The 20,081-nt window shown below is 48.3% G+C and overlaps 1 protein-coding gene across 6 annotated transcripts; it reads right to left on the reverse strand.

Annotated features, from left to right (window-relative positions):
• Positions 1 to 598: 598 nt before the first annotated feature.
• Positions 599 to 20,061, reverse strand: SAP130 (Sin3A associated protein 130). 6 transcript variants are annotated; one of them, XM_048954890.1, is made up of 21 exons: positions 19,766 to 20,061; positions 19,127 to 19,244; positions 18,762 to 19,000; positions 18,016 to 18,174; positions 17,129 to 17,240; positions 15,727 to 15,851; positions 14,851 to 14,975; positions 14,151 to 14,301; positions 13,493 to 13,583; positions 13,112 to 13,216; positions 11,792 to 11,933; positions 11,434 to 11,555; positions 8,614 to 8,916; positions 7,558 to 7,729; positions 6,203 to 6,307; positions 5,150 to 5,511; positions 3,722 to 3,967; positions 3,340 to 3,465; positions 2,339 to 2,442; positions 1,552 to 1,665; positions 599 to 1,314 (listed from the first exon to the last, which is right to left on the reverse strand). In XM_048954890.1, exons 2-21 carry the CDS (start codon positions 19,236 to 19,238, stop codon positions 1,156 to 1,158), a joined length of 3,174 nt encoding a protein of 1,057 aa, XP_048810847.1. In that variant the 5' UTR covers positions 19,239 to 19,244; positions 19,766 to 20,061; the 3' UTR covers positions 599 to 1,155. The 6 variants fall into 6 exon arrangements, with proteins under 6 accessions (XP_048810847.1, XP_048810848.1, XP_048810845.1 ...); XM_048954891.1 differs by having other exon boundaries at positions 7,558 to 7,726; positions 19,766 to 19,895; XM_048954888.1 differs by having other exon boundaries at positions 3,722 to 3,970; positions 7,558 to 7,726; positions 19,766 to 19,895.
• Between the last annotated feature and the right edge of the window lie 20 nt (positions 20,062 to 20,081).

Raw genomic sequence — 20,081 nt, forward strand, 5'->3', positions numbered from 1 at the left:
CGGCATGACGGCACCGCGGAGGAGGGATGCGGGGCTGTGGGAAACCCATTACGCGGTGGCGCGCGGGGAGCCGTGCGGTCTGCTTCACGAGCCCGCGGGCGGGAAAACGCTGAGAGGGCTCCCGGCGGGGCTGGGCCGCTCGGAGCCCGCCGAGCTGCGTGGGAACCGTCGAAACTGGCGGGCAGCCCGTTGAGGGAGGGAATCCCGCCTTCCCCAAGCCGCCCGTCGCAGCGGGAGCGGGGTGCCATGTTGGCCTCCTGCGAGCCCAGGAAAGGAGCGGCGATGCGAATCACTTCCCTCTTCGGCACAAGCGGCCATTCCCGCATGCGTATTCCCTCCCGCTGGCTCCGTTCAAAGCCTTAATCCGATTTTGAGTTTAAAGATAGAATAGTTCCGCTGGCACAAAGGTACACGAACCGCTCACATACAAAAACCTCCAAGTCCTTTATTCATATTTGGGATGTATGTGGTACATAAAATTAACGTTACACCAGCTACAGGAAGCACCCTGCTGCAGGAGGTACTTCAAAACAAGCATCTCGGAGCACCCACAGAGACACACACAGACACTACAAAAACCACTTGGAAATTATTCCCCCCCCCCCCCCCGGCACTTCCCCCCCAACTTTTACTTTTTGTTTCCTTTTTAAAATTGACAGCTGGGACCTCTGACCCACTGAAGGCTCTGAACGCGGTGCAGTGGCACTGGTTTTAAAAGGCTCCTTCAGACACTGGAAGGGCAGAAGAACTGAACGGGGCAACGGAAAGCAGTGTTGCGTTCAGCGCTTTAAAGCATGGCCATCTGTTCTCCCACATGTACCTCACCCCATTCACCCTTACTCTGTTACAGGACAGCACTGCCCACCACACTGCATCACTAGTTCCAATTAGTAGGCACTGACACATCAGGAGGGTTAAACAAGTGAGACTGCAAAGACTTGAAAAAGGAATGAGCCTGAGAGAAAGCGTTGTTCGTTATGACAGATCACTGACAATCCCTTCAGGTCACCAGGCTTTACATGTCCATCTGTTGCCATCTGTTCTCTAAACTCATCCTTTTTATTCAGATGCTCTGCTTAAAAATAAACTCAAACTACAAAAGGTCTCAACTCCGTTCTGTACATGTTCTCCATTTCCAGAGTCATTATTCTGGCTTTAGACCTTCTCCTTTCGCTTTAATTTGGATACTTTCTTGACAGTTCCATTCTTGTTCAGAAGCTTCAGAACACGATCCTTGTGATCCAAGACCTTCAGCATCGAGTCCCGAGCCTCGTTAATTTGATCCATCACAAGTTTACACCTCTGCATATTCCCCTGAAATGAAATACTATCATCACTAACAGCAGACTAAATAGTCAACGCAAACTACCTTTTTATAAAGTCACCATTAAATGATGAGACAGAAGGGGTTTTTTTGTTTTTTTTGTTTTTTTTTTTTTTTGTTGTTGTTGTTGTTTTTTAAGCCAGACTTAGCACTTCATTAGAAAATATCCTGCTGCAATTACTAAAGGTAGAACAATTCTTCTGAGCTTAGAGGCCATAGGAGCCTACCTGTATCAGCTCATTGATTCGATGCAGGTCGTCATCAGTTGCTGCCTTTTTCTTAGGTATGAGCCCCTCCTGTAAGGCAGTCAGTCTCTCGTACACATCACGCTCCAGGTTTGTCTAAAAGACAACAGCACTTCATGAGAAGGTTCACCACCAGGCCAAAAAAACATCTGCCCACATTAAGAAATCTACGCAGAGAAGACAAAAATCCCTCTCAGCTGCTCATGTTAGTAATTCAGAAGATGGAGCCTCTGATGTTGAGTGTGGCACTATTGTCCTTACTAAACATCCTATTTACAGGATCGCTCCACTTCTGAACAAACATGGAACCTAACCAGAACTGTTTCCCCTGTCTCTCACAATACTATTCCAGGAATGCAGAGGTTTTGGGGAGTTTGGTGCTAGAATGCAGAGCACCTACCTCACCCCCAACCTGAAACAGAAGCATCCAGGAATGTGGATCAGTGCTGCCTCCTCAGATCAGCCGCACCATCCCAAACAGACGCTTCTTCAGACCTGTGCATCAGCAGGAGGGAGTTGCCAATTTTGATCATCTGTACAAAATACATCAGCTCTTATGTCTGGATCAAAATCAACACTAAGTTTCCAAGCCACTTACGCCACATTCCTGAGAAAGGGGAAAGCGTGTCCCACTCCCTTTGGGCACTACACACCAGCTTATGGCATCCCTGTGTCAGGTTGAGCATGTACTGAGCTTGTGAAAACATCCTGCCTTACAGAGCTCCATGTTCCCCGTGGTACAGACAGCTGGCACGTCCCATGCACCTACCAACTGCAGCAGCTGTGCCGCACAGAGATGGACCTTCCACCCTTGTGCACGGCAGGATACACCCTTCTGATTGGCAATCTCCTGTAGCATAGCTTTCTTCTCTTCTGTCACCAAAAAACACAAACACATGTTCAAGTTTCAGGAGTCCACCAGACCTCTGTTCTCAAACAAAAACTTCAACCTAGCTCCTGCTTTCCACACATCCAAATAAGTAAGAGTCAGCAACCCTTTGACTGGGACAGGAAAATAACTACTCGTCTGCCATGTTACCTGAGGGCTGCTCTCACTCATCAATGGGTAAAATATCTGTATTTCAGATTTTGTTTTCAACTACGTTTTTTCCTTTTTCTAAAACGCAGTGTTGTTTCAAACACTGTACATGAAGCAGCCAGCAGTCCACCTCACACTGCTGACATACGTATCTGCTCCTTCCTTCACATCTTCACACAGTTGAAAAACCCAATCTGCTTATAGATTCTGACATAAGCCAAAAGGCCCGAAGGACAGAATCTGATCTCAATTTTTGTCTTACTAGAAAAAACGTTCCATAGAAACCCACCAGACCCATCTGTTAGCTCATAAGACTCGTGACTCTAAATTGGGAACGTTTTGATTACATTGGCAGGATTGTTAGGCAGTACGAAAGCCTGAGTGCTAAGCCATAACATATCACCATAGAGTCTGCTTAAGAATTTCTCTAGGCAGTTTCTATCCTTGTACATAAATACATTTCTCAGTAACGTAAGACTTTACACTAATTAGACAGATAGACGGCTGTGTCTGATTCTATAAAAGGGAAAATCCTTCCCTTTTCTTCTCAGCCTCGAGAAAGATTGAAGCACCACCTAGCTAACCAAGTCATTAGCTCACATGACCGACGCTTGTTCTCCAAACTGTGAGCAAAGCCTTCCTGTAGGGCTGCTTATCAACATCAGCCAGCCAAGACTGTTTCTGAGGCACCAGCCGTGTGCCGAGTGCCCGGCTTCAGGCAGCACACCGACCTTTCACTCGCACGTCGCTGTATCTCTGGAAGTGGTGGTAGGCGGCTTTCCAGGGGTTGCGGTAGTGGCGGAGCAGCGTGATGGGCGGCCTCGGACGCACAGGGACATACCTCACACCTTCTTCATCTGCAAAAGGATTCACAGATAGCTGCGTCACTACCTGGAGCAGGTGGAAGTGGGAGATCAGCACGGCAGCCATTGTGACAGCAAATGGATGAGCGCTGTGTTGTACAAAGTCCCCAACGTCACCATACAGAGGAGCAGGTATTTGGAGTCTGCATTATTTGTGTTTTGTAAGCAGGAGAATTACAGCGTGCCTTCCATAGGAGAACAAGTAAATACAGACATTCAGAGAGGAGAAGAATGTCAGAGATGACATTACCTATATATTCCTTGGGAGGAGACTTGCGCTTCTCTGCCTTCACCAGCAAGCTTTTGGCAGTAGATTTCTCATCATCAGTGCTATTTGTTTCCATCATGTCCCCTTCCTCTGTGGAGATGACGTGCTGCTGCTTACGGGGCTTTTTCCTTGGGGAGGCACCAGGTGGCAAATCGCTTGGAGGCATCGAAAGGTTGTTGGCCAGCAATGCCAGAGATGGAGAGACAGTGCTTGTAGTCAATGGAGGGACTGCTGGGAGGAGAGAAAGGAGAAGAACCTCAACTATCAGTAGCAAAGAGGTAACAGTACCATGTTTTAACACCATCTCTTCCAGGGCATTGTGAGAAGCGTGGATTCCACCACAGAGGCAGTTCACCTCTGTGTATACGAGGCCAGGTACTAAGCCAGGGCCCATCACCAGGACAATGCCTTTATTCTAACATCCCCAGAACAAAAAATGACAAGACACTGATCTCACTCAGTTCCTTCATTTTCAAGGCTTGCAGCAATTGAATGCTATTGAAAAGGAATCCGTGCTAATATCTCCCACGTGGTAAGTAAACATCTTTGAATTGATCTTTCACCACAGATCACAGTCAAAAACAGGCAAGTCCCCTTGGCAATGCAGGTAGAGTCAGATGTAGTCAAAGCACAACTGCAGTGCCTTGCAAGTGTGCTTGTACTGCCAGGCCAACAGCCTATGTCAGCAGGCTACTGTACAAATCAACACACTTCTGGAGCATGGTGGCATAGCAGCAGGAGCTTGAGGGAATAATCCTTACATTTGCAGGGAAGAGCTCAACCAGCCATGACTGAAGCAAGCATGCCAGGTGATACGCAGCAGAATTCCTGGGATGAAATCTCAACTGAGATTAACTGTACTGATTTGTATTATACCAGCACTGCTGCTGACAGTGTTCTAAGCACGCAATTCATACAGACTCTTTGCAACTGGACTGTTTGAAAATGAAGAAAGCAGTCCCAACCCTGAGTGGTTTTCACAGGAGATGGCAAATAAGAACTTAAGAGATGCTTGCTTAGTTGCTGTTCTGCAGTTCTTAGTACTTGAGACAGGAACCCTCTCAGACACTGCAAGCCCATTCCTCCTAGGAGTTACTAACTTGTGTCAACTGGCAGCTTAACCTAAGCCTTTGCTTTCCATTTTATTTACTGGGCCATTAAGACCTCATACTCTGCTCACACAGCATGTCATACCTTAGTCACGCCACCAAAACCAAATCCCATGTTCTATACTGAAAAGCAGTAGGCAGGGAAGAGGACTGGAAAAAGAAGGCATGAAGGAACCCCTCGACTTGTGTTCTGTGCCACCATGGAAGAGATGTCATTCCACTGTCAGGTTGCTTGTATTGAGACAGTGGAGAAATTAGGATTTCAACGAGAGAAACACCTCAGTGCTTAAAAACAACCTACCAGATACCGGTCGCATTATGTCCATAGGCTCCACCTCCTCTTTGATTTTTATCTCTGGCACCACAGGTCCCAGCACTGCTGAAAGGGCCCCGCTCATGGTTGCTGGAGGAGCAGGTGCAGCTACAATTGTGGTAGAAGTCGGTGGAGCAGCTGGGACGGCTCCTGGAATGGTGGACAGAGCTGCTGCAGGCTGCGAGGTGGGGCTGGCTGCGGCAATGATGGTTGGAATGGCAGAAGGGGGCTGCTGGGAGGAAGGAGGGACTGCAATGGTGGGCTGCTCGCTGCCTTGGTTGGACACTGCCTCCATAGACACTGTGACAGGGGTGGCCATGGACACGTGAATCTCAGGTTTTGGCTTGGCACTGTGACATTGAAAAGGAAAGTAAAACAAGCTGATGTCAACTGCATTTCAGTCACGACCTTCTAGCACAAAGCAAATGAGCCCAGTGGACTCCGATCAGTTTTTTCCTGTACAGTAACACCTGGCTGTAGTAGCTGGAGAGTGTATCATCTCAGCTGTGCTCTCTTCTAACCCCTTTGTGTAAGGTGCTCTTCTCTTCTAATGTACAAGCAAATCTCATGACTGACTCCAGATGGCTTCAAAACACTCGCAAAAGGAGCGATATGGTTTCACAATGCAAACAAGCAGAATGTTTACCAAAGCTGTACTGTCCCTCATCCTCTCTGCGAGAGCTCACACTGTGGGCTACAGTTTTAAAACTGTAGTTTTAAATCAGTGACTTAGAAAGCCACTGGATACAACTGAAGCAGGTAGAAGATCCATTCAACTTCCTTTAGCATTAATGTCAAAGAATTATAAGGTTCCACAGCACAGCCTTTAACACAGCATGGTTATTTTCTTGTCACTATCCTCATCCAAGCTCATAACCACATCCTTTAAAGGCCTACTGCCTCAGCTTCGTAACAGAATCACGTCCGTTCAAAATCATCACACTGACAAATATAAAGCACCTTTCACCAAAAAAAGCCCAAACACCACAGATCAGACACACCAAAGGAAGCCAGTGCAATGCAGTTGGTTTTCTGCCTTACCCAGCAGGCCTCGGTGATCCAGACGTGCTCCGCATAGTGTTCTCAACACGTGTGCTCGCTACTTCAGGTGGCTGAGGTGGAATTAAGCTTTTACGGACTGCCAGGCTGCAAGACAAGGGCAGATCTAAAGTTCCCACCTCTGACACAAAGATAAATACCACTGAAAGTAAAGGAATCAATCCTCTCCTGCCAAACCCAGGATAGAAGTCAAATGTGTCTCTGCACGCACTCACTCTAACTGATCTGCTACAGAAAGTCTTGTTTTTAAAGAAAATAAAACTTAGAGGGTTGGTTAAAGATAAGAGATTGGTTGCTCTGGCTGAGACTCCCTCACGTTTGGGGTTTCTCCAAGAAATACCAGCCTTACTTTCACCTTGCCAGTCAGCGCATCTTATTGAGACTGCCAGGCTCTAGATGTGGTGGCTGGAGGGGAAGGGAGATCCGGCCACACCAATGTCCTGCACAAGCCCAGGACAGAGCAAACTACCTGGAACTAGGCAGCACAGCACTAAGACAGGCAACTGCTTTACTTAGTTGGAGTAGACTGTGTCAAAGCCTGGCTCCAGGATCTCCAAACCCTGCATGTGGATGTTAGACAGCTCAGTCCTGCACTCAGAAAAACATTTAAGAGACTTTTCAGTCCCCCGTGAGGCTGAGAGACTGCCTTCCAAATAATCAGCCTCTCAAATGGAAACATTTTTCAGTGATCTACATCTGCTTCTTTAATTTATGCTTCATTTTTACAGCTTGCAACTTCTCTGCTTTAAAGGTTTCCACCCAAACAAAAAAAACCAAAACCAAAACCAATTTTAGCCTCATAGAACATATCAGCTCCAAACATCTTCAGTCTTCAGTAAGGAGGAAGTAGATTGTTAATTCTAATGCTTTCTCCTGCCTCTTTTATTCAGGCATTTAAAATTAAGCCAGAGAACATGAAGTATTTTAAGTGATTCCCTCCCCTTTTCCTAATCAGTTTTCACAGCAGGGTACTAATCCATCCTTACTATTCATCCACAGACTCTTCCAAGAAAAGCATTGAAATCAAAGCACGGATTTCTAATTTTAGTAATTGACCTCTTTGGATTTGAGGTTTTCTTGCTTAGATTAACAAAACCCACTTTCCCTTAAAAGGTCACTTTTGAAGCTAGAGACATCTTATTACAGAGAGGAAGCAGCAGCTATGATCTGTCCTGGAGGAGAAGAAAATGGGTTTCACAGATCTGCAGATCACTTGCATCCACTGCTGACCATATAACCTGCCCGGACTTTTCCTATTCACATTAAGATACTTCCATGTAGCTGGGCTAGATTGAACAGAGGTGTCATTTCTGTGTCCCCCCTTCAACCTTACTCACCCATCTGTGGTTGGCTTCTTGCGGAGGATGCTCGGGCGTGGGGAAGAGCCCTGTGCTGGGGCACTGGCACTCTGGCTGTGGGTCTGTACAACTGTAGTCGCTGCAGAAGCAGTGTTGAAGGTGTTGCTAATAGGGTTGGCTACAATGGTGGCTCCATCTGCCAGGACTACTGCTGGGAAGGATGGATGTTGGCAGAGCAGAGAGAACAGAAGAAGAAGGAGCAGTTACTGAAGGAGGTTTGACAACAAAGCAGGTGTTTGCAGAACACATGCTGCCCCTCTGCTCCTTTGACCCGCTCAATATTCAGCTGTAGCACTTTCAGACTACTTCATAACTAACACCTTAACTACTAGCACTCTGCTGTCTAGGCCTGCTGCAGGGCAGATGGTAACTGCCCCTGGTCTAACAACTGCTGGCTACAGAAATACTTTTACCAGAAGAAGGGGAAGACACAAAAATTGCTAGGGAGGTCACCAACACAACCGGGTCTGCTGTTGGAGGCCACGTGGCAACTTAGAGCTGGCAGCTCATATTCTGAGCTTCTTGCCAAGCCCTGCTAGGAAAACAAACATGCAGAACAACAAGGCAGGGAGTCACACTGGTATCTGCCAGCACTGCAAAGAGTGGATGCTCTTGGCTGCTATTTTTCCCCTTCCTTCAGTCCATCACTGGGATTTGATCACACCAATCTAAACTGAAGGTACCTCGCTGTATTTTACTGCTGCAGTGACCCAACACACAGCTGCAACAGTTCAGTGAAGATCTGCTTGTAAATGGCTCTTCCCACAAGGCCGTACTGAACTGCTGAACGCATTGTCAAGTTTCTCCTGCTCACATAACCCATCCAATGCTACCCATACGTTCTACCCAGTGTGCCTGAAGAACACTGATGAATTGCATTCACTGAGTATTTAGTGAAAGAGAACACACACAGGGATGTATCTGGTGTTGAGCATTGGCACCGCTCGAGATCCACCACACAAAGTCATAACCCAGAGTTAAAGGAAGTCCTTGAGGCAGAGCACTGCACAGGAGTTACGGGTTCTGACCACTCACCTGAGGTCTTGGTGTCAGCCTGGGGCTGCTGAGCGCTGATGGGCGCCGGCTGCAGCCCCTGCGTGCCAATGGGTGCAGCTGGGTGCAGGCCTTGAGTCCCAATTGGTGCTGGCTGGATGCCCTGGGCACCGATGGGCGTTGGCTGGATGCCCTGGGCACTGATGGGTGCTGGCTGGATGCCCTGGATGTGGCGGGCGTGGGATGCATCCACAGTCATCAGCTGCATGGGGTTGAGGTGCACAGTGGATGCCACCCCCACACCCGTCTGCGCCGTGATGGCAGAGTTGGGCGCCTGGGCTGAAACTGCGGGCAGCAACACGGACAGCTTGTCAGGCCTGGCCTGGCCCTTCAGCCCCACCACCTCTCACCCCATAGGTACTCCCAAGGTTAGTTTGAAGCAGGAATGAGTTTGAGAGTAGAGAGGCCGCGTTGTCTCCACGTTGCTTGAACTTTTTTTCCCCCCACCCCACATTGCAACAATGAAGATCAAGGTTTGCCTTAAAGTCATGCTAAGGTTATGTTTCTATACCCAGTCTCAGAAACCTGTGTGCTATTTTTGCTCACTACAGTATTTTTTTCATTGCATATTTTTACACAAAGTCTCCAAGCACCAATAGTTGGCACTTTTCCTGCTTAAATACACTAGAAGCCTAAAGGAATTCTTTTCAAAATACAGTCTTCCACAGAACTCATTACATCAATTAATACAATTAACATCTTCGGCTGTACAAAAGCACGTGGAGAAGACAGACCCAAGTGTAAGCACCTTAAAACACAACTCACTTCCCACATCAGCAAAACACCTCCCCTTCACACAGCTGGACAAAGTGTTCTGACCCAGAATGCAATCTTATCTGACTCAGAACAGACAATTACAGACTGGGTCCCACAGCTAGAATGAGCACATAATCTATGTGGTGTTCCCAGTGAGGCACCTACAGTTAAAAGTTCAATTAGTTCATTTGAATGTACAGCTCTAAGCAACTGTGGTTGCATCTTTCCAGCTCTCCCACAAGGTGTGCTGCACTTCTCACAGGGAGCATTTAGCAGCCACGCTGGACTACCTGTGGCTCTCCAGAGCTCCAAATGTCACAGAACAGCAACATCATTTCTGCAGCCATGCACAGAATGAAGTGCTAACTTGCAACGCTCAGTTTGTCCACTAACAATTGAGAGCCTTCTCAATTGAACGAGCTGGTTTTGTCACAGGATTTCCACCGTGTTCTTGTGCTGACCAGCCCCTCTAAAAACTAAGATACAGCACCAGGTCCACAGAAATGGCTTCTGCTTACCACTTCTGCCAGGGGTACTCTAGGTGAAACACTCGTGGTGGAACTGTCCATCCAACAAAGTCATTTTGGAGGCTGTGTAAACACAACTGGCTCTTGGAAAGCCAAAGCTAACATCCTTCCTCAAAACACACGGGTACCTCTCAGCTCAGTGATCTTTTAAGAAGTTTCCTCTGTGCTTTTAGCTAAGTCCTCCACAGCTGTCCTCAGCATAGGTTTGTATCCCTCCTTGTACCGTGTTCTCTGCTTTGAAGTATCACCAGTTACTGCCCTAATTAACACCTTTAATTGACACTTCAAATCAATGTAACAAGCAAAATACCTCCGGCAATGAAGAAAGGTCATCTTTTTTAAAGATTAGTGTTAGCCTATCGTTGGCCCCATATGCCACCAACACTGCAACTCCTAATGGTCTGCTTTGTGGACTCGTACGATGTTCCAGTGGCAGCATGAACGACTGCTGTGACATCTGTCCTTGCTGCCCAGCAGCACACTGCTGTTCTCCCCCCCACCAACTGAGTGCAGGACAAACAAACAAAGCATTTCTATCCAGGGCTCTGGAACCATTCAACCACAGCTGTCAGCACCCAGTAACACTGCTCAAAATGCAGGAAGGTACAGAAGGAAGCCCCTCTGTCCCTATCCCAACTCATCTAATCACCCCAAAGCCCATGTCTTACAGTCAAGATCTGAAAGTTGACAGTGAAATTAAAGTTTCAGTGTCATTAACAAAGAACAGACCCCAGTAACACATCAATTCCCTACGCATATTTTCCCAGTCAGCAAATGGACTCTGCAACCTCCATGTCCTTCCAAGGCCGCTGTACTGGTCAGGAGTAACACACCACCAGCAGACACACCATGAAAACCCAAATCAGGCATCTCCTTAGAGTTTGGATTGTGGAAATCACCACATCTGTCCTAAGCTACTCAGCAAGGTGAAGTGCTCCAAGTTTTTGTTTCAAGAAAATGACCTTAGTTTGGGATGACAGCATTTGCTCACATAATATGTGATTGGTTTGTTTGTTGTTTTTTTTTTTTTTTTTTTGCTTCTCTGCAAACTACTGCAACAATTCAAACTGGTTATTGCCTGATTCTGGTAAACAGAACACCAAGAGCTTGCAATGCAACTTGCTTTCTGTTTTCAACTCACGCTTCTCTCTCAAACTGTATATTCAAATGAAAAGATACCAAAAGCGGGCTTCTCAGAATGTTACAGAATGAAGATGCATAATGAGCTCATCTGTTTTGGAGGAATTCCCTTGTTTTTTGATTTGTGAAATCTGATACTTTAAAAGAGACAAGCTTCTGGATATCAGGTTTGAAACTCACAACAAAATGGTTGTTAGCTGTGTGTAGCAGGCCTCTGAAGCCACTCAGTGCTCCATGTAGGCTTAGGGGAAAGCAGAAGTCAGACTCTGCGCTCTGTTACCAGAAAGGAGCATGCAAGCCTCTCAGCTGCTCCCAACGCTGAAGCTGGTACACAAACAAGCAAGCAAAGCATTGGCCAGCTCAGCCCACAGCTCCTCACCTGGGTACTGGCGGATGGTGGACACCGAGCTGGTGATGGGGGTGTAGGTGTGCGCAGTCAGCGGGTAGGCAGAGGGCGGGTAGGTCGGTAGGAAGTACTGGAACTGGACAGGCACCGACTGCCTGCAGGCAGCAAGAACAACAAGCGTCACAGCACTTCATCTGCTTACCTCCAACTCCTGTCTTCGGGCCGCTGCCCAATTTTTGTCATCTGTCATAAGCTATCGCATTCATTGGCTCTTGTGATTAATTCAGAACTACCAAAACTCTCTCAAGCCACGTGCCCTGAGCCCAGACAAGCAGCAAGGCACTCAGAAGCTACTCGCACTCTCTTATTCATAGAGATATTATTTCCCCACCTGTTGTCATTCCTGGTTTCCATTGCTACTGGATTTGGAGATGCCCGGTGACTGGAGAGGGGTATGAGGTTACTCCTCTCTGCTGCATAGTCAGACTGAATCCGGGGAGAAGTGTGTGTGATCTGCTGAGGAACCACTTTAGCTGCAGAAAGACAAACGTGTCATCAGTCAGAGAAAAAGTTGCAGAGTCAGAATTAGTGCTCAAAAAACCCACAAAACAAAACCCAAACAAAAATCAAAACAAATAGCAGAAACAAACCACACTGAAAAAAACGACACAAAAGCAAACAAAAAAACCCCTATCCCAAACCACAAACCCCCAACCCCACTGCCAAGGTGCCCCCAACCTCCAATCATTTCCTGTCCAGTGATGACACATTACTTCAACAGGAAGAATCATAGGGAGGCCTGGGTTGAAAAGGACCACAATGCTCACCTAGTTTCAACCCCCTGCTATGTGCAGGGTCACCAACCACCAGACCAGGCTAAGAAGAAACATAGGAAACTAAACAAATCCATCTTATACTTTTTCCATTTCACTTGTACCAGAATTCTAAGACATTATAAGTGTTTTTGTAACTTCTAACTGTTAAGAGGTGAAGTAACTCCAGAACTTCAGTGAAGTTGCCTATTTTTTCCTTCCAATGATCAGCTCAATCCTTCCTGCTGTCAATAATTTATTTATCAATATTTTCAAAGCAAAACTTGACAGACACCAAAGGAAATGAAATATATGGTAGGCAAATATAGACAGAGGCAAATTCATGGCAGGAAAGATACTAAAGAGTTTCAACAAAAGGAAGTGGGCAGAACAGAGGAGATGAACAAAGGAAACTTAAGTAGATGTGTTGGAAACATCTCACGCAGACTGCACTTCCAGGATGTCTGCATATAAGCTTGCCATTTTTAGGCTTCAGCTGTTTCACCTTCAGATGAACACACAAGCCTTGACTGAGCTGCATCCAATGCCTCAAGAATCATGGGATTCTTGTACAAAAACCAGCTAAGAAAGCCTTATCACTGAGCAGTGACAACTCCTAGTGCATACAGTGCAGGTTCTGCAATGCCAAAAGGCCTACGTTTGTCTGAAAATTCAATTGAGGAAGTTAATGAGCCATTTTATTACTTATTCCTCCTAGAACATCTATTTCTTCCTGGCACTGAAATAAGCTGTGCCATTGCAGACCTTTAGTTGATTTCTCCCAGCTTGAATTGATTTGCTTCCCTTCCCTGACGTGCCAATGCACACAAATATTGCTAGCATAAACAGTATAACCAAAGTACCCAGTGCACATTTCTCCTGGAACTGAAATCACTCACCAACTGGGATGTTTGAGGTCGTGACAGCTGTAGCATGGGAAGAATGGGAGGGCATTGTCATGGTGACAATGGTGCTTGTAGGCGCTTGGGTGTGAGAAACAGAACCTAAGAAAAAAAGGAGCATACGAGATATTTGTGCAGAGCTCTATCACACAGAAGTATATCTACATCCAAATGAAGAGCAAAAAAACCCAGCCCAGACAGCCCCTTTGTGAGCTCAGCAACTTCTCTCCTAGATTCTAATTACACACTTCCAAAAGCAATCTTTAGCAGAAAGGAAGGTTCCCTCAGATCTAATTAGGTTCCAACTTCAGCATAGAGAAACAACAAGAAAACCTCAACAACCCACAGCCCTCTCACAATAGCATTATGAACACTCACCAGCTGTGGTTGCTGAAGCAATGGTATTTGTTGCTAAAATAGGTGCCACTGTTGCTGCTGCCACTGGAGTACCAGTACTGAAAATGGTTTTCTATTAAAAGCAGAAAAGCTTCAAGTTAAAATACTACCACATTTTTCAAAGAATCACAGAATGGCCAGGGTTGGAAGGGACCTCAAGGATCACGAATCTCCAACCCCCTGCCACATGCAGGGCCACCAACCTCCCCATTTCATAGCAGCCCAGGCTGCCCAGGGCCCCATCCAACCTGGCCTTGAACACCTCCAGGGATGGACAGGGCATCACAGCCTCTCTGGGCAGTTGTTCCAGCACCTCACCGCTCTCATAGTAAAGAACTTCCCTCTGACATCCAACCTCAATCTTCCCTCCCTCAACTTAAAACCATTTCCCCTTATCCTGCTGTTATCTACCCTTTCACAGAGTTGACTCCCCTCCTGTTTATAGGCTCCCTTTAGGTACTGAAAGAATAGATACTGAAGGGATTTTTGATATTTACTCAGCTTGGAATCATGCCGCATGGACTGTAAAGAACATCAATTTCTAACCTAACATTCCTTTCCCAAATTTCATCTTATCCACCCAAACATAAATTCAAACGATGCCCGAAAGCGGCAGAAGGGCTTCCCCTCAGCAGCCTACCTGGGCCATGGTGTGGAGCTGTGGCTTCTGTGCTCCTATGGCTGGGTGGGATGGCAGTGTGATCCGCGTGGCCGCATCGCGGGGCTGTGCGGGCCGCTGGATGCTGATGGCTGCAGAAGGTGGGTGCTGCTGGATAGACAGGGTGGGCCGGCTGGAGAGAAAAACAATCATGAAGATAATTCTGTGGATGCTAAATCTGAAAGACAAAGTGATGCGTCTGGCTCTGTTTTCTTCCTCTCTAAAAGAGCACTGCTATCAAAAACATGGTGAAGCAACATGAGGAACTCAAACTGCACCGTTCTGTCCTCGTCAGGTGCCTGCCCTAAATAGCTCTGTATAAAAGCTCTTCTTGTCAGGGATGCTCTACAACATTCACTTGTCACTCTTCATTGTGTCTTCGGAAAAAAAGAGGCTGAACTATAGGCTCCTAGAAAGGAAACTCTGCTTTCCAGGAAGCAGCAGTTCAGAACTGATTTGTTGTGCCCATTTTTGTAACACAGTGCAACAGTTCACCTTCGTAGTAACTTTTATTCACAGAACTGAAAGCTTCCGTAGTGTGCAAGCACTCCTGTTTTTGTATTGCACCATCCCACATCCAGAGGACAATCAGCTCAGGATGACTAACATGTTTCCTCCTCCCACAGCCTCTGTGCAGTCAGAGCACTGCAGACTGCAAAAAAATTGCCTTAATCATCTTTACCTGAGGGTTGACTCTGTGGCATGTGCTGCTGTTGTGGTTATAACAGGAGACTGAGCTCTCGTGGCTGAGACAGTTGCCACCACAGCAGGAGGAATAGTGCTTGAAGTTGTCACGGGTGGACGAGACTGCAAGAACAGAGACAGGCATTCAGAAAAGAAATTCTGCACTTTAGAGAATAAGTAGGAATTATTTGCCTAGAATCACCTTTTTTAAGATCTTATAACTAAGCTTCAGCATTCTATGATGTTTTCAATCTTTCTGATTTGATCTGCAAGCTCCTGTGGAAATCTACTGATTTTTAAAGGACATACAGAGGGCACCAACGACCAGGAAGGTTAACAGAAATTACTGCAGTGCTTCTGAAGGATTTTAGGAGAAACAACAAAGGCTCCTTCAGAACAGGTTGAAACCCCATACTACGACACATATAGGAAGGCAAAGGTAATTATGTTGGGATCTTGAAGCATGAAGTTATTTGACCCTTTACCCTAACCTTGAACGTTTGCAGAGAGCAGATACCCACAGTCTTTCTTTAACACGAATGTAGAAGCTGAGATCTTTCTGGCAGCATACTACATTTATTATTATTATTATTTTAAATTCTACATCAATACAGTTAAGAATAAACACCCATCTACACAACATGCTAGGGCTTTCAGACTAAAACTCCACTATTACAGTATGCCCTGCTCCCAACTTGTAAGCATGGGACTAACAGGACCACTTCACAGCTTGCTCTCAGACATGGATACCCAACAAACTGAATCAGAAGAGAGCTGCTGACAGCTTCAGCCCAACAAATATGATGGACTGCAAGGAGATGCCAGGAGGAACTTGGAGCAGGTGGTTCTGCAGAGCTGCCTGGCCGCTACCTGCCTGGATTGGCTGATGAATGATGTGCTGAACTGCTGGCTGAGCAGTGGCTGCATTGGGCAGCTGGGATGCTGGTCTCAGGACTGTAGTTACTTTTGAACTGGACATCACTGCAGCAGCTGCAGCACCTGGGAAGCAAACCAAGCATGTTAAATAGTGCATACAAATGGTCCACTAGCACTGCAGAGACAGGCCCTTGTGTTAGCTGGGACGTATTTCTGTTTAGATAACAATGGTTTAAAAGCAAGGCTAGGAGCAAAAGTACTTTATATTCATAAAATGATGTCTGCCTTTCCCCTTAAGTGACTTGGGTTTACTGATGCTTCTCATTCCCAACAGTAACCTGATGTTATAAACCTGATAGTTTTCTATTCCTAGCTAGAGAAATCAGTAGAAATAATTCAAACAGCTTGGCCACTGAGCTAATGGGGAAACAAGTTATCTGATACCAGGAATATCCCTGCAATAAATAAAAATGGAGAAAAAGTCACCAACAGTTTCTAAAGCTGCAGCAGCAGAGATCTGTGGGGTTTTTTGTCCACAGTTTGCTGACTCCTGATCACGTGAAACTGCTCTGAAAGGCAAATAGCCTTGAAATCATTTGATGGACTGCATAAACATTCCTGACTGAAACTATGTTAGGAAGCGGTATGCAAGCTGAGAGAAAGAGATCAGGAGAGAAAATACACTAAGTGAAAACCCCAGGTTTATGCTGCTTGTCCTACAGGAATCAGGCGACCAAAAATACATTGACTTGAGCTGCAAATAATGCTGCAGCCCTTCCAGCTATTCTAGCATGAGGTCAGATCTTTGCACGCAACACTTTTGTTTCCCTTGAGCAGTGGCATAATATCAGATCTCAACGGCAACAGAAATGCAAACGGTGCTTTGAAATTCAGACCAACTGAAACTTGGAGACCCAACTCATAAACGTTTGGAAAGTGAAGCTTATCTGGAATCACTGCACTGAGCTTCTTGCAAAGGGCTGCCCTGCTGTTTTTTAATCTGCAGCAACTGAAGTCCTGAGAGACAGGAGCTTGGAGTTGGCATCAGCATTTCACCCAAGGGCAAATGCAAATGCACATGATATATTAGCACTATAAGTACATACTGGAATGATCCTCTATCAGATAGCTGCAGGGCTCAGACATCACTGTGGTTCACTGAGAGATGCTTACTACCAAGAACATCACATTCTGCACAACAGGCCAATCTACACCAGTATGGTTTTGGTTTTTTGGCTTTTTTTTTCCCCTCTTCGAAAGCATTCACTGCTAACAGCACAGAAGTAGAACAATTGAGGTCTCTATACCACATATATCAGCAGTGAGGAGAGTTTCAGAGACAGGGTGCGTTGCCCCAGCAGGTGAGCACAACAGGCAGCCACACACTGCTCAGTGCTTACCTCGAGGAAGGTGGGAAGCTCCAATGTGTAGAGGAGGCCCAGGAGCACTACTTCTGATGATTGACATCTGCACATTAGTAGCCATAATATGGTGCAGGTTGCTGGGGTGGCCCTGCAGAATTAAAGACATATATCAAAAAATAAACAGGGAGTTCTGTGGATAAGAATTAACAGCCATTCTGACAGCATTACCTCAAGACTTCTAAAGACAGAAAAGACTTTGTAGAAATACATGCTACAAAGAGCATCACAAGCGAGTAAAGAAGGGAGAAGTCAGAGCCAGCTGACACCAGACAGGAAGGATGTCAACATTTGAGAGATCTGTTTTTCTGTTTGGCACACAGCAGACTGTCAGCAGCCACTCAGACACCAACCTGAGACATGTCCCTTCTGCTACCAGTGACCTTAAAGGCGCAGATCTCTAGCACCTTGCCACTCAGGTCAGAGGAAGAGCAGCACTCTGACAAACACTGTAACAAATGAATTCCATTTTCTAACAGTGCTGGACTTTTTATGAGTAGTCATGAAAGTAACAGCATATCCAAACTCAAATCCTCCTAAGGACACTACACAGAAGCCCTGAGACTTCAGAAGGTTTGCAATGAGTGCCCTGGCACACCGGCTTCAATTATTTAAAGAACATAACAGCTTTGGATATGTTTCTCCTATTGCAGTCTCACTGCCAGTTGGATGATTACACCAACTCAGGAGCTTTCTACAGAGCCAGCAGTAACTAAAGCATATTGCTCCAAGCAGAATTGACCAACAGAGTGGCCACTGGACAGGGAAGCCTGCTCTCTGCCTCCCCCCTGCTTCAAAGAGCTTGACCTGCTGTGCCAGTGCTACATTGCTCTGACCTTACAGTGATTGCAGCAGAAAGCACAGACCTGCTGTCCACTGATGGTGGCCACGGGGATGGTTGGAGCCTGCGGGATGCTGCTCTCCATGGTGACTGTGACTTGTCCAGGAACCTTTGTAGGAGCTGAGAGGGTCGAGGGTGGTGCAGGGGCGATGGGCCGGCTGGGCATGGTGGGCTTCAGCGGCGGCTGCAAGAAAGAAGTGTCAGGAGCGCTGCAAACTCCCAGGGGCAACTCAGGGTGGAGAAACCATTGCTGGAGATGGAGGGGAAAGCTAGCTTTGCCCAAAAGTAAGTAGGGCCAGGGGCATGAAAAGCCATTCCATTTTCATCTGGGAAAAAGAGCGTGTTTTGTGCTGGAATCAGGCAGCTTCTAACACAAAGCATGGATCTGTTGGGGCTGTAGCATTTCTCTACACACTGTGCATCGGCAGTTTGCTTCATGTTCTCATCCACTCTCACATAGAGAACATTTTCAGACTTCCCTGAAGTCACTCTAAGGAGTGCAAGAAACCCAACCTTTCAGGATAACACTGTGATGCCAGGAAGCATAGCACATGGAACACCTCCATCCAGAGCCATCAGAGCACAGAAACAAAAATCAAACAATAAAAACAGGGAACTCCTTGACTCGTGTTCAGCACTTCAAGTTTTAATACAGGTTAAAAGACGAAACGCACCTACAGCTATCCTAGAATTTCTTGAGGGGAAAAAAACCTCATCAATAATCAACTTGCTTTTCTCATTTAGATGCATTCATTCACGACCCCTCCTTACCTTCATGAGCCCATCTGAGAAGGAGAGGGGCACAGCTGGTGCCAGGTGTGCAGGTGGGGCTGCCACCGTCACGGGTGCTCCGGGAGGCACCGGGTGGTGCGGGGCCAACATCTGCACCTGCGGGTAGGGCCGCACCACCACGGGCTCCTGCTTCTCCTCGCGGGGCGGTGCAGGAGCACCAGGGCCCATGTGCTGCTCCCTGGGGGCCACCTCGGGGTCACGGACAGACTCATCGCTCGCTGCAGAGAGAAGAGAGGCGTCGAGAGCTAAAGCGACGCAGAGCCGAGCGAAGCCGAAGCTCCCCGCCGCTCCCGCTCCCCCTCCCCCCGCCGGGGCCGCACACAGCCCCGCCCCATCCCGCTTACTCGTGGCCGCGGGGGCGATGAGTCCGGCAGTGCCGCCGGCGGGTCCGGTGGGCGGGTTGGCTCCCAACGCGGCGGGAGGCGCGCCCGAGCGGGGAAACTGCTGAGAGCTCATCTCCGCCTGCAGACAGAGCCCACAGAACGGCCGTTACGTCGCGCCGCGCGCATCACACCGCCCGCGCCGCCCCCGCCCCGAGGGTTCCGCCCCGCTCATTGGGCGCGGCGCCAGAAGCCCCGCCCCCTCCTCGCCCCGCCCCCTCCGCGGCAGCCAATGGGTTGTGGCGCCGCGCGGCCGCTCAGGAGCCGCCGCAGCAGCGCCCTCAGGAGGCGCCGAACCAATGGGGGGGGGGTTGGGACACTGCCCAATGGGGACCGCCCCGCCGCCAGGCCCCGCCTCGCCCCGCCGAGCCGCCCGGCGGGGCCCGGATGTGTTCGGGAGCGCGGCGCTACCCGCCCGGCACAGCCCTGCCCCGCTCTGCCCGTCCTAAGCCCGACGCGGTGTCCCGGGTCCGCCCCGCCCCGCCGTCGCTTCGCCCTGCGTCCGCAGCGCTGCGCCTGCCGCAAACTCCCCCGCCGCTCCCCACCCGCTGCCGGCCCCATCGCTGCCCTCGGCTTCTGACAGCCCGCCACCCGCTGCCGTACCTGCCCCGGGGCGAGGCCCCGACTCTCGCTGCGCGCCGCCGGCGCCCAGAACCGAGCTGCGCTTCCGCCGCCGCCGCTGCCCACGGCGGATTGGCTCTGCTTCGTCCCGCCCCCCGCTTCGTTCCCACACACTATTGGCTGTGACCGCAGCTCGTGGGGGCTGCTGGCGGGTGTAGTCCGAGAACGCGCTTTCGCGGCGAAGATCTCGCGAGACGTCGGGGAGGCGGCACCCGGCCGCGGCGCGCTATTGGCTGGAGCCCGCGGGGTTTCCCGGGCAACGCGGCGGGGCGGAGCCGAGCGATGCCTGTCCCCGGGG

Source organism: Lagopus muta, chromosome 9 (genome assembly GCF_023343835.1).
Source record: "Lagopus muta isolate bLagMut1 chromosome 9, bLagMut1 primary, whole genome shotgun sequence".
Lineage (NCBI taxonomy): Eukaryota > Metazoa > Chordata > Aves > Galliformes > Phasianidae > Lagopus > Lagopus muta.

What these genes read in the sequence shown, in the direction of transcription:
- SAP130 (XM_048954887.1), bottom strand. Translation starts at nt 19,238, where the DNA reads ATGAGCTCTCAGCAGTTTCCCCGCTCGGGCGCGCCTCCCGCCGCGTTG. An exon ending in GCCACAGAGTCAACCCTCAG is followed by an intron (nt 14,302 to 14,850) that starts GTAAAGATGATT and finishes TTTTCTCTCCAG; the next exon opens with CCGGCCCACCCTGTCTATCC. An exon ending in TCCTCCCAAGGAATATATAG is followed by an intron (nt 3,466 to 3,721) that starts GTAATGTCATCT and finishes ATCCTTTTGCAG; the next exon opens with ATGAAGAAGGTGTGAGGTAT.